We start from the raw sequence: 16413 nt of genomic DNA on the forward strand, positions 1-16413 counted from the left end.
ATGGTCCAGCGATCAGCTTTTGTTAACAGATCCCAGACAGGCGGTCCGTTGTGACTTTGTGGTTTGCTTGTTGAAAGTGTGTGATTTATTTATTTATTTTTTTCAGATTTTCTGTTCTTCTTGTCTTTTGATTGATGTTTCTCTCTTTTCTTGCTCTATGTCTGTATGAAGCTTAATGGCAGCAGTTAAAAGTAAAGTTCAGCAAAAAAAATTACAATTCTGTCATTATTTACCTACCCTGGTGTGGTATGACTTTGTTCTGTGAAATGCAAAAAGAGATGCTAGTTAGGATATCCAAGCTATCCTTTCCCATACAAAAAATTAGGAATGGATGATGTGAAAAAATTACCAAATAGGACCAATTACCATAAAAGCAGTTCATCAGACTGGTAAAAGTTTTCTGAAGCTGTATGATAGTTTTGTGTGTGGAACAGATTCTGTTCTGTTCTGAAAAGGTATTATTCATTAAAAATCATATGTTTTATGAGATTTGGGAGCTTTGAAGGAGGGAACGATTTTCAGTGAATAATGAATATATATTTTTAGAATTGTGAATTTCGAAAGTTTATACATTCGTAATTATCTTTTTTTATTATTATTATAATTATTTATACATATTGAAGAAAAAAACCTGTTCCCCACACCAGGTTTGAGTAAAGTGCAAAATGCCACTGGTTCTCACATCTCATGACATTATTTAACACCAGCTTTTAATATGCAGCAGTATGAATTTAACTTGAGACCTAAGGTTTCAGTGTCTACCAGAAGAGTGAACAATGATTTTCTAATCTGGCTTATAACTGATTTTTTATTTTATTATTATTTTTTTTTTAATACAATAAAAAGCCATTTGAATATACATCTCTATTTGAGTTCCATGGAAGAAATTCAGACAGGTTTGGGACGACACGAGGGTGAGTAATTGATGACAGAATTTTTGGGTGATCTGTCTCTTTAAGGGCAGCTATTTGAGTTTATATATGTGTTGTAAGTGATTGTGTGAGAATCTAGAGAGACAGTGCACGCTGCAGTAATGACAGTGGTGAGGTGCAGCTGTTTGTGTTTATGTGTGTCGTATTGGAGTGTGTGAGAGGTTGAGCAGCAGACAGGCAGTTGAGAGGCCGTGTGTGCTTCTGTAATGACAGTGCTGAGGTGCGGCTCTCTCTGCGTCCTTGAACCCCGGCTGGGTGCTCTGGTGTCACCCTGGGGAGTGCACCGTTTAATACCACAGTAATTATCCTGTCCTTATTCACCACATTGCCGTCCAGGTGTCTCCTTCACCCTGCCTCGCAGCGTGTGTGTATCTGTGTGCATGGATGTGTGTGTTTTAGTGGTTTTTTTTATAGTGCCGCTGCCCTGTATTTTTATGCCTCTTAATATTCATGACACCTTTTCATTAACTCATGTGGGTGCGTGGGTGTTTGTCAGTTTTTTTCCGCTGTTTGTGTGTTCACGTTATATACGCGGTTCTGCGTGTGCTAGTTTCTGTTTACTCAACTGTTTGTGCATTAATGTCAAAGCATGTGTTTGCATGTGTAGTTCTTGTGTGTAGGCGTATATGCACGTGTGTTTGTGATGTCTTTCTCTCCAGATCTCCAGCTTACCGTCTGTCTGCTCTCCCAGTCTGTGTGACTAATGGCAGGTCCAGGTGTTCCTCTCAGTTCTGGGGGTCCCTTGAGGTGCCGATGGCTCCCTCTTTGGCAGCATGGGCAGGAGGTACCTGCCTCTCTCTGCCTGTGTATAGGGTCCCCAGTGCCCAGGAGCCTCATGAGGGCCCCAGCCTTAAACCCCCCCCCCCCCCCCCCCCATTCTCAGCTCCTCTTATAGCTTAGATATTGAAGTGCAATATCATGCATTAGCTCTTATTTTGTCAGCCTGCTGTCTGAATTGAGTGTGATGAGATAAAGTTCAAAAACTGCCAAAAAAACAAGCCTTTCTATTGTATTGTCTGTGCGTGCTGCACTTAAAAACAAGCAGCGCTGCTAGTGTACTTGGATTCAAGAATGAATGACTCATATGAGCCAGTTCTTTTAATAAATCATTCACAAAATCAGTTTGAATCAGTCAGATGAATCCTTCACTGAATCAGCTTGCTGCACTCCTGTACACTACTGCTCAAAAGTTTTACGTTTTCAAAAGAAGTCTTTTATGCTCACCATGGCTGCATTTGATTGATGAAAAATACAGTAAAAACGGTAATAATGTGAAATAATATTACGATTTAAAAGTTTAAGGTTCAAAAGAACAGCAATAGACATTTTTTGTGAGTATGTTAAGCTCTCTACTGTCCTGATCTTTGATTAATACAATTCTTCCTTGCTGAATAAAACTATGAATTTCTTTCCTTCAAAATAAAAAAAATAATACTGCCCCTAAACTTGTTCATTTCAGAATGTGTATAGATACAGATATATAAAATATATCAAACACACACACACACGCACTTGTGTGTGTTCAGTGTAAGGGGATAGGTTTATTATTTTAAAAAAGTTGCATGAAGACATACAGTATAGCTCTATAAAATAGCTATCTTTACCTGTTCTCCCCTCATCTGACTGTAGGGGGCGATTCGCATGGCAGTGTTTCCCAACCCTGGTTCTGGATTACATCCAGCACTACACATTTTGCTTATTCCTAATGAAATACACTTCATCTCATCATTATGGTACTCCAGGATCAGAGTTGAGGAAACACTGCTCGGCACAAATCACATACAGTGTAGTTCTTTACAGATGGTTTATGAGGTAACTGATTCTAATCCAGCCTGCATTACTGTTCTTATTTTTTCTTTTTCAACTTATTCAACTGTGCTCTTTTGGTTTATGGATTTAAAAAAAGCATTGGATTGTCTGATTTAGCCCCAGCTCTTTAGTGCCCTACACTGCTCCAGTGGTCATCTCCTGCACTGCGGGTTTGCTCAGGTGTACTGTTAGTGAATTACTGTAGTGTCAACTTGTCAACTGGGAGCATTTGTTTGAGGGCTTGAGGTGGATTAAACACTCATCAGAAATAAGGTGCTTAGGCTGTCATTCCCCAGAGACCGTTATATGCAAAGCTAAATGCGATGGCCATTACCATCACGCCAATTTTTACACTGAATTCGGGCAGTGTGCTAACAGTTAATTGTTCAGTCAAGTTTTGTGATGTGGATGGCAGGGTGTGCTCATACTGTAGTTAGCATGAAGCATTCTCCATTAGCCGCCTCCTGTTGCTCAGGAGCCTGCGGGCACATTGACTATTTTTACCAATGAGGTTTGGCTGATTGAGTTCAGGGAAAAGAGGGGTGGTCAGAGACAGACACTGTAGACTGCAGAACCTCTACACATACAGTACCACACAGGACCTGCCAGAGGTTTTGGGGGGCGGGCTTTGAGACATATTGTGACGTAATGAGTAATTATTACCAGAACGAGTTTGTATCAAGCATGTTGACTAGACAACAATTTTTAAGGTAGTTCATGATATGTGGCACATAGTATTTTATAAATTCAGAAGACAGAAGATTTTTGAGCCAATTAGAATTTGATTGGCATACATTTTTAAATAAACACATATGTTTAAATATTTAAACATTTTAGTTATTTTTTTTTACACATAGAAATCTTAATAGAAAACACATACAGTATATATATATATATATATATATATATATATATATATATATATAATATTTAAATTTTGTTGTTGTATTATTATTATTTATTCCTAAACTATCATGTAGAAATAATAATTTGGCCCCTGTAGTGTAAACACAAAAAATAATAATCATTGTAATAATATATTTATATTATTTATTTATTTTTTATTTATTTTAATTCCTCTGGTGCCCCCCTGGCACCTGTAAATACAATTTTATATATATATATATATATATATATATATATATACACACACACATACATACACACACAGACACACTGTATATTAAAGCATTTTGGATTCATGGCATTTACACGCGCACACACACACACAAGCAAACAAACATGTATATATGTGTGTGTGTGTGTGTGTATGTATGCATAATTACATTGTAATTTTTAATTGTCCCACAGTGGACTTGGACTTCCATTAGTGCCCCATGCTTCTAGTCTGTGTGTTGTATGTACTGATGAAATTGCAAGGGTCAGGGGGCAGGTGAGCTTTAACCTAAACCTTTTTTTTCCTTCGGAATCGATTTGATCATATAGACCAAAGAAGCAGAATACAGTGTGTGATCTGCTTAGAGTCCTCTCTGCCTCCGAGCACAGATCACAGAGAAAAAGACATAGACAGACGGGTACAGTATGTGTTGGGAGAAACGAACAGGGACACATTGAAACACATTCACCTTCTCTCTCTCCTGTCTCCCATCTGTTTTGCACATGCTATCTCGCTCGCTCTCACTCACAAAACACATACAAACACACGCAAATGCAAATCTCAGCAATGGAGGGTCATTTTCCAGGTTATGTGAGGTAACGTGTGTGTGGGGTTCTCTAGAAGGGAACAAAGTGCTTATTTAGCACCGCTTTCCTGCATGGCTAGGCAGGCAGCTGCTTCCCATTGACTCGGTTCACAGTGGGAACTGCCCTCACTGTACACTCTTAACCAGTAAAACTTGTGACATACACAACTACAGGACCAGACAGAAGATAAAAAGAGTGATCAAGAGAGACAACAAATGAGTGCTGTTGCCAAAAAGTTTTTCAGGGTTTTATGGTGTATTTGACTCAAATCGACTCGTTTCGTTTTTTTGTAGTCTGAACAATTAAATAAATAATAACCAAACCATATCCATATGTGCTTTAAAAAAAGATTAAAAAACTAATTTTATGGAATTTGTTTTCAAATCTTTTTTTTTTTTGTTATCTGGAACTGCATCTTAATGTGCATTTTCCCACTCTTTTTTTCTTTTCTTTTTATTATATAATTAACTACACTACCATTGATTAATTTAAAAAAAAACTTTGTTTCAAATTTTAAACTTTTAAACTTTATATCAATCAAAGAATCTTGAAAAGTTTCCACCCAAATATCAAGCAGCACAACTGATTAATATTTAGAAATTTTTCTAAGCACCAAATCAGCATATCAGAATGACACTTAAAACATTCAATAAAATATTAAAATAGAAAGCAGTTTTTTTAAATTGTACTGATTCTTCAAAATATTGTTGTATTACTGTAGTTTTGATTAAATAATTGCATGTATGATGAGCATGATAGACTTCTTTTAACTTTTTAACTATGAATGTTGTATTCATGATCTAAGGAATGAGTGGGCGAGTGAGCCGTTTGTGGATGAATGTGTAATATGAGTTCATAACTCCAAGTTTCCACAGCTACTCTTGTTATTGTAAGAAATACAGGAAATGTTAATCATTTCTAAAATGGCGAGCTAGATAGAAAAAACTTTCTTTCTCATACACTCAGTGACATCATCACTCTATGCTTATCCGAACGTTGCAAGTTATAGCAAAGGGAGCCGAGCTTTGAAGGAACACCGCAAAAGAGAGAAAAGACAGCGGCAGAAGCCAAACGTCTCATCTCTGATGCTGGAGTTGTAAAGAGGTTTGTTTTGGTACACTTCACATGTAATTAATCTGCAGCTGTTTAACAGTGCGGGCCCCCGCCGCTCGCGCAGACTGAGCAACACAAGAGTCAAACGGAGCTTAACCACTGCCAGTGCCCCTGTCGTCACGCAACCTCTCCCTCAGTCTTTATGTCTCCTTCATCTCACCTACCCTCTCTCCGTCAGACACACAGAGTACTTACGTTTCACCTTTGCACCTTAAAAATGCTTAGCGTGTAAATCATCCTCTCTAAAATGCCATTGGCTTTTCTGCATCTAAACATTATTAATGGCTGAAGGCTTTTAATTAGGTTTACAGCAACTTTATCTTCTGTAGAAAGGCTTTAGAAGTGATTTCATCTGTGTCTGGTTAGTGTTTAAAGGAGTGTCCCGGGTTAAATAAAAGATAAGCTTTATCAGCAACATCTGTGGCATGCTCTCAATTACCACTGAAAAGAATTTTGCTCCTCCAATTAATAAAGACAAAAAATTGCTAACTGAGTTTTACTTACAGTAGAACTCCTATATGGGGAAGTAGTTCTTGATACGATTCATGTTAATTTTTTTGTTTTATTATTCAGTTATTGAACTTATTTAGATTCAATTGCGATTCATTTTATTTTATTAACCCAGTTGATCTTTAACAGTAACTTTATTTTAAATAACATATGATTCAAATTATCTTTCTATATAAAGTAGAGTGCATAGAGCAGAAATTTCCTAACTTCTTGCTACAAAAACATAAACTTGATTGAAGGCAGTGGGTCAAAAGTATTACTGTAAATCCAATTATATCATTTATAAATTATGAAATGGAATGGTGGCCAAAATCCGAGAACACATAGCTACACAAACCCTGGATTGGGCATCTCACTCAAAAAAAATGGGAGGTTTTGAGAATTGATATGAAGATTGATCAAATAAATGTGATTTTTGCAATCAGTTTTTCCTAGCACTAGTGAAAATGTGGTATCACATTGGTGTCAGCGATCTCCTCCTGTCGTAATGTTAGCACTGCACCCATCTGCACAGCACTCTGTGGTCTCTAGAGGTGAGTGAGTGGTCAGGGTCCAGAATTTGTTCCATTTCTTTTCCTCACCTGGGGGTCGCCAGAGGGGAGATGGGGAGCAGGCTGTCAGCTGTCCTTGCCTTCCCAACCCCCTGCCCCTCACCTTCTGCCCTGGGAATGAGTCCGGCTGCTCGGACGCTGATGGGCGCCAACTACTCCATATGGGCCGTGGGCAGCAAAAGTGTGTGTCCTCCAGGATTCCGGCCCCTGACAGACAGTCCGTCCTGTGACATCACTGGAGTACACATATGTGTGTGTGCGCTAGGGTACATATGAGTGTAAATACATGGGTTTCCTCCAGGATTATGGTTGCTGACAGACTGGCTACACAATGACATCACCTTGGCATGTGTTTGCGTGTTTGTGTCCTTTAGGAAAAGACCCCTAACAGACTGTGTCCCTGGAGCCCCCTGTAGGGTACCGAGAGCAATGCCAGTGGTCCTGCGAGCACAGACTGGAGAGTGTCAGCTTGATGGAGCAGAGACCGTTAAGGACGGCAAACATGAGTTTGTGTGTATGTGCGTGTTTGTGTGTCCACTAGGGACCAGGCCCCTGACAGACTGTCTCCCTTGAGCGGCGGTGGGGTACGGCAGAGGCAGAGAGTGTGTCAGCATAGAAACCCAAAGGAACACGGCAGAACAGTTGGGGGGTGAAATACAGGAGTCGGTTTGCTTGTGTGTGTGTGTGTGTGTGTGTGTGTGTGTGTGAATTTCAGTTTCAGTAAACAGGTGTTTGGTCTCAGAGATTCTGCTCCCAGAGGACTGCTGGCCATGTGGTCAGTTCCTGCATTCCGTGCCCCCCTCCTTTCTCGTTCTCTCTCTCTCTTGTCCTCACTCATCCACTCTTTTTTACGATCTTAGCAACATAGCTTTGTCCTCTGTTGTGTTTGGTTATGACTGTCCTGTTGCCTAGGGGAGAGAGGAAGGAAGGAAGATAGGGTAGAGGGAGGTCTCCACAAGAAACCCAGAAAAAGAAACGAGAGAGATGAACGGAGAGAGCTAAGATGAACTGCCAGTTAAAACTCCTATAGGCCTATACTCTGGAAGTTGTTTCCCCTTCCTCTTGCTACAGGCCTGTCTGGCTAGCGTGCGGGGTGCCCAGTGGGAGCCCAGGTGGAAGTTGATTTGCTGCCCCCTACAGTGTGTCTCTCCTGCCCCAGGCTCTGGGAAAAGGGGCTGTAAGCTGGGCAGAAGGGCTGCTGGAAAAGGTGGAGTGGGTGGAGGAAGTGTGAGAGGTCAGGGATGTGGAATGTGACTAGGTGAGGTGATAAGACTCAGGTCTAGTTAGACCATAGCCCCTTTCACACTGCACGTTGGTCCCGGAAAATTGCCGAATTGCCTTCTGTTTGATCGATTCCAGGATTGATCTCAGGTTGGGGACCTAAAATTGCCGGGTTCAGTTCGAGAACGAGCTCTGTGTGAACAAAAGCCAGAACCAATGCTGTAAAGGGTGTGTCGTGGTGATGACGCACATTATCTTGTGACTCTTTTACCAGGTGTTTTGAAGGCAGATCAACTTTCGTGATGAAAAAATATGTATCGTTAGCCAGTTTAATTGAAAGTTAACGTGCCTAGCATTTTCGACTTGTACATTACACATTTACATCCTGATGTCACATATCATTATGGGACCTTTACAGGTTGTGTGTGAACGCACGCACAGATTCCCGGGAAATCACTGGCAGTGTGAATGAAACAAATCTAACGTTCCGGGAACAATTACCCATGTATTATCCGGAATCTCAGTGTGAAAGGGGCTCATGATTCTACCAGATCACTGCATTAGGGATAGGCCCCATTTTTAATCTGACATGAATAAAAATCCTGATGTGATTCTTAGATGTAGTGTCCATTCAAACAGTTGTCATATCAGGGGCGGTGCCAGAGAATTTTTAAAGCAGGTGCTTAGTGGGTGTTAGATCAACGATAGGGGGAGCTGGTCAATATGACCAAAACAAAGTGCTATTATTATAATATTTTTTTATGAATAATAAAATCTCTATATAGGTGCATATCAAATGTTTCGGAGGAGTGTGGGAGTATTATCGCTTACTATGACATGGGGGTGCCTGCGCAGTCTTTTATTAGAATAAAATGCTGACATTACAATATGTGCAACTGCAAATCACATCACGGTGTATTGCATTGCAGTAGTTATGCATGTGTAATGAGTCAAATGTTTGTTTTATTTAATTTTTTATGGGGGTGCTTTGGTTTTTCTTGGTGGTGATGGAGCACCCAGCGCCACCCATGTGTCATATCTTAAGGTTCTAAGTCATGTCTAATCATACCTTGTCTTCTGAATTTTTTGCAATCTTTTGGAATGAGGTCATTTTAGTGTTTCAGCAGCTGAGCAATTAGCACTATGAAACAACCTTGTACAGACTCTACATCTAGCCTCATTTTTGTCAAATTTAATATGACATTTACCCTTACTAAGGTCCATTACTATTATAATTAGCATAGCTTGAGGCTAACAACATTAGCATGTTGACGTTTGCGGACACTAATAACATACTTACAGTATACTTTGGCATAGGTTCTGGGTATAGTTCTGTAATGAAACAGTTGTGGAAAATTATTAAGCTTCTCCTGCAAAAATACACAACATTCTGGTGTAAAATACACAGTTTCTGGATTTCCACAACTGCACCCTCTGGTTATTTCTGAATCAAAATACTTAAAAAGAACTTTAGAACAAAGTGGGATGTTAGTAGTGGTATCTAACCTAGATTGATGATGAGATTAATCAGCCCAAAACCAGAATGTTTGCCTTCATTCGTCAAGTTTGAATAGAATATGTTGGAATGAATGGGAAACTGGTTTAGTGTTGGTGCAGTTGTTGTCGAAGTGGGCATATTTAACCTCGTCTCCCATGTAGCATACATTTCAGTGTGTTAATCATTGTGGACTGGATGTATTGTTTTTGGATAGTGTGTTGTTCCAGAAGGGAAACAGCAGTGCTATATGTCATAAGCGTGGGTCTGCTGTATATGCCTCCAAGCGCTAATGAACTCACTAGCCTGTTTTGGCTCTGGCGTTTGGCTCGTGTCGGTAGGGGCATTCACAAAATCCACAGCTCTGGTGTTGGGAGAGATGGAGTGGATCTCTTTTTTTCCCCTTTCTCTATCTGGATCCCACCCCCTCTTCCTCTATCTGTCCTTGTGTTTGATAAAGAGGAGAAAGGACAGATATCAGACCGAGCACGTATTCATTACCGTCTTCCATCACGCTTCTGGCCCCGCATGCCAGCACTTTGGCTAGCCCATTAACTGGCCCCGATGTGGTTCAGCCCAGCCTGGTTCGGTGGAGGCATGGGGGTCTGTGCAGGGTGGGGGGGTCTGCTCTTGAACCTCCTAGAATTATCTGCAGATTAGGTGCTGTGGAGGCTGCCGCCATCACCATGTGTTTCTGTTATCACGGTCCCAATTACCAGGCCCTGTTCGAGGCAGGGTGGCAGGCCCATCCCTGGACATCAGAATGTGTCCTTCTGCCAGTCCTGTCTTCCCATTCTTCCCTCCCTCGCTACACCCTTCCATCCTGTGCTCCACCCCTCCACATGGGACAGGCTGGCAAGGAGAAGGCCAGCGCCAGGGGCAACCACCAGAGCAGCCTGTTAATTCGGTAATGAGTCACAACATGAAAGAAAGTTTGGGGATGGAATGTGGAACAAGTGAGAAACAAACTGTCAGAGAGGGAGAAAATCTGAAAAGAAAGGGAAGGTCGGTCAAGCCTGTAAATGTGGAAATAACAGGAGCGTGGAAGGAGCCCCATGTTTTCGCACCCATTCCAGTCGCCAGTTCTTTTCTCTCTCTGTTTCTCCCCCCTCACTTTTTTCTTTCTGTTTCTTTTCTAATTTAACTTTTCATTGAAATTTCTTACCCTGTTTAGTGCTCTTGCCAAGTCCCCCGGCGGACAGATGACAAAAGCCCCCTAAAAGCCATGTGATCTTCCATTTTCCGACAGCCACACTTCTGAGGATTAAAGCTATTTAATGACTATAATCTCCCTCTTTCTCAAAAGTGATTTCTCACATTCTGTCGCAGTCAGAGGGATTGCATTAGCATTAATAGATTTATAATTCACCAGAATGACCACATGTGCCAGGAGGTTTTTTTTTTCTTTTGGGCTCCATTCTTTTCCTCTACTCTGCCTCTTTTTTCCCCCTCCTTTTTTCTGGCTCTGAACTCAAGCAAGTGTTTCTTTGTATCTCTTGCACTGTGGTACATGTCTGTGTCTCAGCAGGACGGCCTACCTGTCAGTCGGCACCCCCATACCTCCCCCCATCACCTCCACAGTGGCTGGATCAGAGAATGGCCTGTCAGGGGCCACGGTCTCATTGTGCAGCCAAAGAATTCACCACGGTTAAGTCCCTTATGGGCTTTTCATCTGGGCTCTTTCATTGGGCCACTGCAACACTTTCTCTCCCGTGTTGCAAGGGTTTTAGGTTGTGTTGGGATAGTTCTTATCCTGACACGGACACAAAAGCATGAGAACAGAACAGAGGGAGGGCACTGTACTTGAAGGAGGGTGGGGAAATTGGTGTGTGAGAGGTGGGCCGGGATGTCTCACACTAAATGTAATCTGAGAAAGTGAGTGAGACTGGAGCAGAAAATGAAAGGGGTACAGAAGAGGGGTACACATGGGCACAAACATCACCCTTTCAAGAATTAAAAAAATAAATAAATAAATGAAAACGCCTTTATTGAGATTTTTTTTTCTTATATTCTGTTAAAAGTAGGGCAAGTAAATCCCATCATAAAGCGTGAGATGCCACAACATAATTTATTAAATACTTAAATGGTAAATCTGAATTACCTTAACCTGGAAAGGGCTCCCATTTGATAGAATGACCTCTTTAAGTATTTTCCTGATGTCACACTCTCTTCTTTTATTTTACTCCTTTACTGATATCTCTATTTTTAACTTTTTCTTTACTCCAGCTCTGAATTCATTTCTCGCTTAGAGCTAAATTCATAATTCATGGTTTTACAAATTTCTACCCACAAACCCCCGTGGAGATTTATTTGTTCTGCACAGCACCTACATTTTAAAGTGGATCGATTCATCACTTGAATTTATTTTCTACAAATTCTGCTGTGCTCACCTTTGTGTAATGGGAGAGTAGTGGGCGGAAGTAAAATCCAACAACTGCCATATGGAGTTGAAGTTATTAGTTTATACAATACACGCTGAGGTGATGCACTTTCTTTGTTCTTTTTTTACTTTTCTCTTTTCCCATTGCATTGGGTTATAGAATGTGACTCTGTTTCAGTGGGTTTTTCATTTCTAATTAGAATACTGAGCATAGGAGGCCATTGTTACATTTGGCTTGTGAGTGCCAATGGAGCTTTTAGGGGATGCGGAGCATTATCCTCTGTAAACATACATTTTTTGGGGATCTGTTATACCGGAGGCTTTTTCCACGCATTAAGAGTGAACATACAACTTAGAGAAAATAAAGCAAACAAACAGTGCACTGATAGAAAATTCTGTGTTTGTCTGAGCCGCAGTGGGACTTTGTGCTCACAGCATCCCTGCTCAATAAGTCATGAGCTCTCTCCCTTGCTTTCCTTCGGAGTCTGCTAGTTGAGATTCTAAATAGATGACGTGTGGACTGTGTCAGGCCCCATCAGATTGCACAAAGCAGGACAGAATTAAGAGCAACCCGCTTTGTATATCTTTGTATAATGTATGCCTGCATTAATCTAGACTGGTCGTGTGTTTGCACAAACAGCGAAAAAACATAAATAATCCAGTGCTATGATTTTGTATGCATTGTGCAGTAAGAGAGACTTCCTTCCTGAATGTGCTTTAATCACTTTTGAGAAGCTTTTCAATCTGGTGACCATAATGAAAATATGATAACGCAGATCCAAATCTGGGGGATATGGGCATGAGCTTGTTTGCTGAGGGAGGATAAGAGGATAAAAAATACATCTTTGTCCTTATTTCTCTATTCCTTTGGGGTTTACTGTCTTTAGTTCTTTGCTTCTATTTTGATATTTTCTCTGCCTCTTTAACATTTTAATTCTGTCTGTGTTTTGCATTGCAGATGGTGATGATGACCCGGGGCTCTCCTGGGTGGCGTCCTCTCCCTCTAGCAAAGACGTGGCATCGCCGTCACAGATGCTAGGGGATGGCTGCTGCGATATGGGCATGGGCACAGGGGAGGAAGAAGGGGGCTCTGGCCTGCCTTATCCCTGCCAGTTCTGCGACAAGTCCTTCAGTCGCCTCAGCTACCTGAAGCGTCACGAGCAGATCCACAGTGACAAGCTGCCCTTCAAATGCACCTTCTGCAGTCGTTTGTTCAAACACAAGCGCAGCCGTGATCGTCACGTCAAGCTGCACACCGGTGACAAGAAGTACAGTTGCCAGGAGTGCGAGGCAGCATTTTCTCGCAGCGATCATCTCAAGATCCACCTCAAGACACACAGTTCTAGCAAACCATTCAAGTGCAGCATTTGCAAGCGTGGCTTCTCTTCCACCTCCTCTCTCCAGAGCCACATGCAAGCTCATCGGAAGAACAAGGAACACCTGGCAAAGAAAGACCAGGGTAAGCGAGATGGATCTAGCAGTGATGTAGCTGACCAGGACCAGGACCTATACATGTGCGATTACTGCGAGGAGACATTCAGTCAGACAGATGAACTTGAGAAACACGTGCTAACGCAGCATCCCCAGCTCTCAGACCGTGCAGAGCTTCAATGCATCCACTGCCCTGAAATCTTCAGCGATGAAGGCTCTCTTCTCACCCATATTGACAGAATGCATGCCAACAAGAAACACAAGTGCCCCATGTGCGCTGAGCAGTTCCCATCTGTAGAGGAGGTCTATTGTCATCTTGACAGCCACCGGCAGCCAGATTCCAGCAACCACAGTGCCAGTCCTGATCCAGTCTTGGGAAGCGTGGCATCAATGAGCAGCGCTACCCCTGATTCCAGTGCCTCCCTGGAGAGAGGATCAACCCCAGACTCCACCCTTAAGCCTGGTCAGAGCAGACGAAAGCTAGCACCTTCTTCTGATCATGACGATGGAAGCTGGTCAGGCAAAGTGACCTATAGTTGTCCATATTGCTCCAAGAGAGATTTCAACAGTCTGGCTGTCCTGGAGATTCATCTGAAGACTATCCATGCAGACAAACCTCAGCAGAGCCACACTTGCCAGTTATGTCTGGAAACCCTGCCTACTCTCTATAACCTTAATGAGCATGTGCGCAAAGCACATAGATCCAGTGGGAGCTCTGCATCAAACTTTCCCCTTCTGCAGTTCAGTAACGTTTCGGCCTTTCATTGCAACTACTGTCCTGACATGTTTGCAGACATCAACAGCCTGCAAGAGCACATTCGTGTTTCTCACTGCTTATCTGGTGGTGGTGTTGTTGCTGGATCCACCACTTTGGAGGGCAACCATGCTTTCTTCTGCAACCAGTGCTCCATGGGTTTCCTTACAGAGTCCTCACTCACTGAGCACATCCAGCAGACCCATTGCAGTAGTGGGGGAGGTGTGACCAAGATGGAGTCCCCAGTCTTGCAGCCCTCGCAGTCCTTCATGGAAGTGTATTCTTGCCCTTACTGCACCAACTCTCCCATCTTCGGCTCCCTCCTCAAACTCACCAAACACATTAAAGAGAATCACAAGAACATCCCACTCGCCAACAACAAGCGCAAAGTCAAAGTGGCAGACTTGAGCCCAGCCTCATCTGACGTGGAGATATCCTCACCCAAACGCCATAGGGTGACTGGTGACAGCACTCCAGCAGTTGCTAATGGAGACTATCCCTGCAATCAGTGTGACCTTCGATTCACCAGCTTTGAGGGCTTCCAAGCCCATCTCAAGTCCCACCTAGAACTGTTACTGAGGAGGCAGTCTTGCCCACAGTGCAACAAAGAGGACTTTGATTCTCAAGAGGCACTGCTTCAGCACTTGACGATTCACTATACCACCACTTCCACCCAGTATGTCTGTGAGAGCTGTGACAAACAGTTCTCTTCTGTAGACGATCTGCAAAAGCACTTGCTAGACATGCATACATTTGTGCTGTACCACTGCACACTGTGTCAGGAGGTCTTTGATTCAAAGGTGTCTATACAAGTCCACCTGGCTGTCAAGCACAGCAATGAGAAGAAAATGTATCGCTGTACGGCCTGTGCTTGGGACTTCCGCAAAGAAAGTGACTTGCAGTTACATGTGAAGCACAGTCATTTGGGTCACCCTACCAGTACCGGGGCAACCGGAAAAGCACGCAAATGCATATTCTGTGGGGAGACCTTTGGCACAGAAGTAGAGCTCCAGTGTCACATCACTACTCACAGTAAAAAGTATAACTGCAGACTCTGTGGGAAGGCCTTCCATGCCATTGTCCTTTTGGAAAGACATCTCAGAGAGAAGCACTGCATTTTTGATGGAGGAAATGGCAATGGAAATGGAGGAAGCCAAAATGGAACGCCCAATGGGGTAACTCAAAGCTCTAAGCGTTCCACAGCAGGATCGACTGTAGCTGCTGAGCAAGCAGATTTGCAGAACATGCTATTAAAAGGCGGAAATCAGGAAACCGCGAACAGCCATGAAGCTAGCGGTGGTGAAGAGGAGCTTGATGCCTCAGAGCCAATGTATGCCTGTGACATCTGTGGTGCAGCCTACACCATGGAGTCTCTGCTTCAAAACCACCGCCTTCGAGACCACAATATCAGGCCTGGTGAGGACGATGCAGGCTCAAGAAAAAAGAAGGCAGACTTCATCAAGGGTAACCACAAGTGCAATGTTTGCTCACGGACCTTCTTTTCTGAGAACGGCTTGAGGGAACATGCTCAGACGCACCGTGGCCCAGCAAAACACTACATGTGTCCAATCTGTGGCGAACGCTTTCCTTCACTGCTTACTCTCACTGAGCACAAGGTCACCCACAGCAAGAGTCTGGACACAGGCAACTGCCGTATCTGTAAGATGCCCCTGCAGAGTGAGGAAGAGTTCATTGAGCACTGCCAGATGCACCCTGACCTGAGGAACTCCCTCACAGGCTTCCGCTGTGTAGTTTGCATGCAAACTGTCACTTCAACGCTCGAATTGAAGATTCATGGAACCTTTCACATGCAGAAGATCTCGTCTTCTGGGGTCAGTGGCGGTGGAGGAGGATCAGCCTCGTCATCTCCCAATGGCCAGCTGCAGGCCCACAAACTCTATAAATGTGCCCTGTGTCTCAAAGACTTCAAGAATAAGCAAGAACTGGTCAAGATAGATGTGAACGGCCTGCCTTATGGTCTTTGTGCTGGCTGCATGAGTCGGGGTACAAACGGCCAGTCCCCAACTGTTGTTGTCACCCCACAAGAGGCTGGGGAGAAGGGCACCACTGGACTGCGCTGCCCAGAGTGTGCTGTTAAATTTGAGACCCTGGAAGACCTGGAAAACCACGTTCAGGTGGACCATCCTGAGATGAGCCCTGAGACCAGTGGAGTTAAGAAAGTTACTGATGCTTCACCTGTCCCTAAAGTAAGTGCCAAAGCCTCACCCTCATGATAATCTGATAAAACCTGATAGTCTCAATTATATGTACTTTTGTCTGAAAGGGTATTAAAGTGTACTTGATAGTTCAATATAAAAACTGAAGATCAAAGATGACTCTTAGCCATTGTCAACAAGGATTGGGCTGTTTGACAGAAATGTTCTATCACAAATGGTTTTGTATTTGCTTAGGGTATTTTTTAGGTCATTTGAGGTTTTCCTCTAGTTCTCAAATTTGTGTTCTTTCTCTACCTTTTCTCTTTTTGTGTTTCTTTTCCTATTATCTCTTTTCTT

General features: G+C 42.8%; 1 protein-coding gene across 5 annotated transcripts in view; it reads left to right on the plus strand.

Moving 5' to 3' along the window:
* The window catches only part of znf423 (zinc finger protein 423), a 149679-nt gene that overhangs the window by 58947 nt on the left and 74319 nt on the right, over window positions 1–16413 (plus strand). For all 5 annotated transcript variants that reach the window (XM_052582057.1, XM_052582054.1, XM_052582056.1 and 2 more), the window contains one exon: window positions 12674–16107. In XM_052582057.1, the coding sequence (XP_052438017.1) occupies window positions 12674–16107 (3434 nt within the window). The remainder of the gene's footprint in view (window positions 1–12673; window positions 16108–16413) is intronic.

The sequence above is a fragment of the Carassius gibelio genome, chromosome B18 (assembly GCF_023724105.1).
Source record: "Carassius gibelio isolate Cgi1373 ecotype wild population from Czech Republic chromosome B18, carGib1.2-hapl.c, whole genome shotgun sequence".
Taxonomy (NCBI): Eukaryota; Metazoa; Chordata; class Actinopteri; order Cypriniformes; family Cyprinidae; genus Carassius; species Carassius gibelio.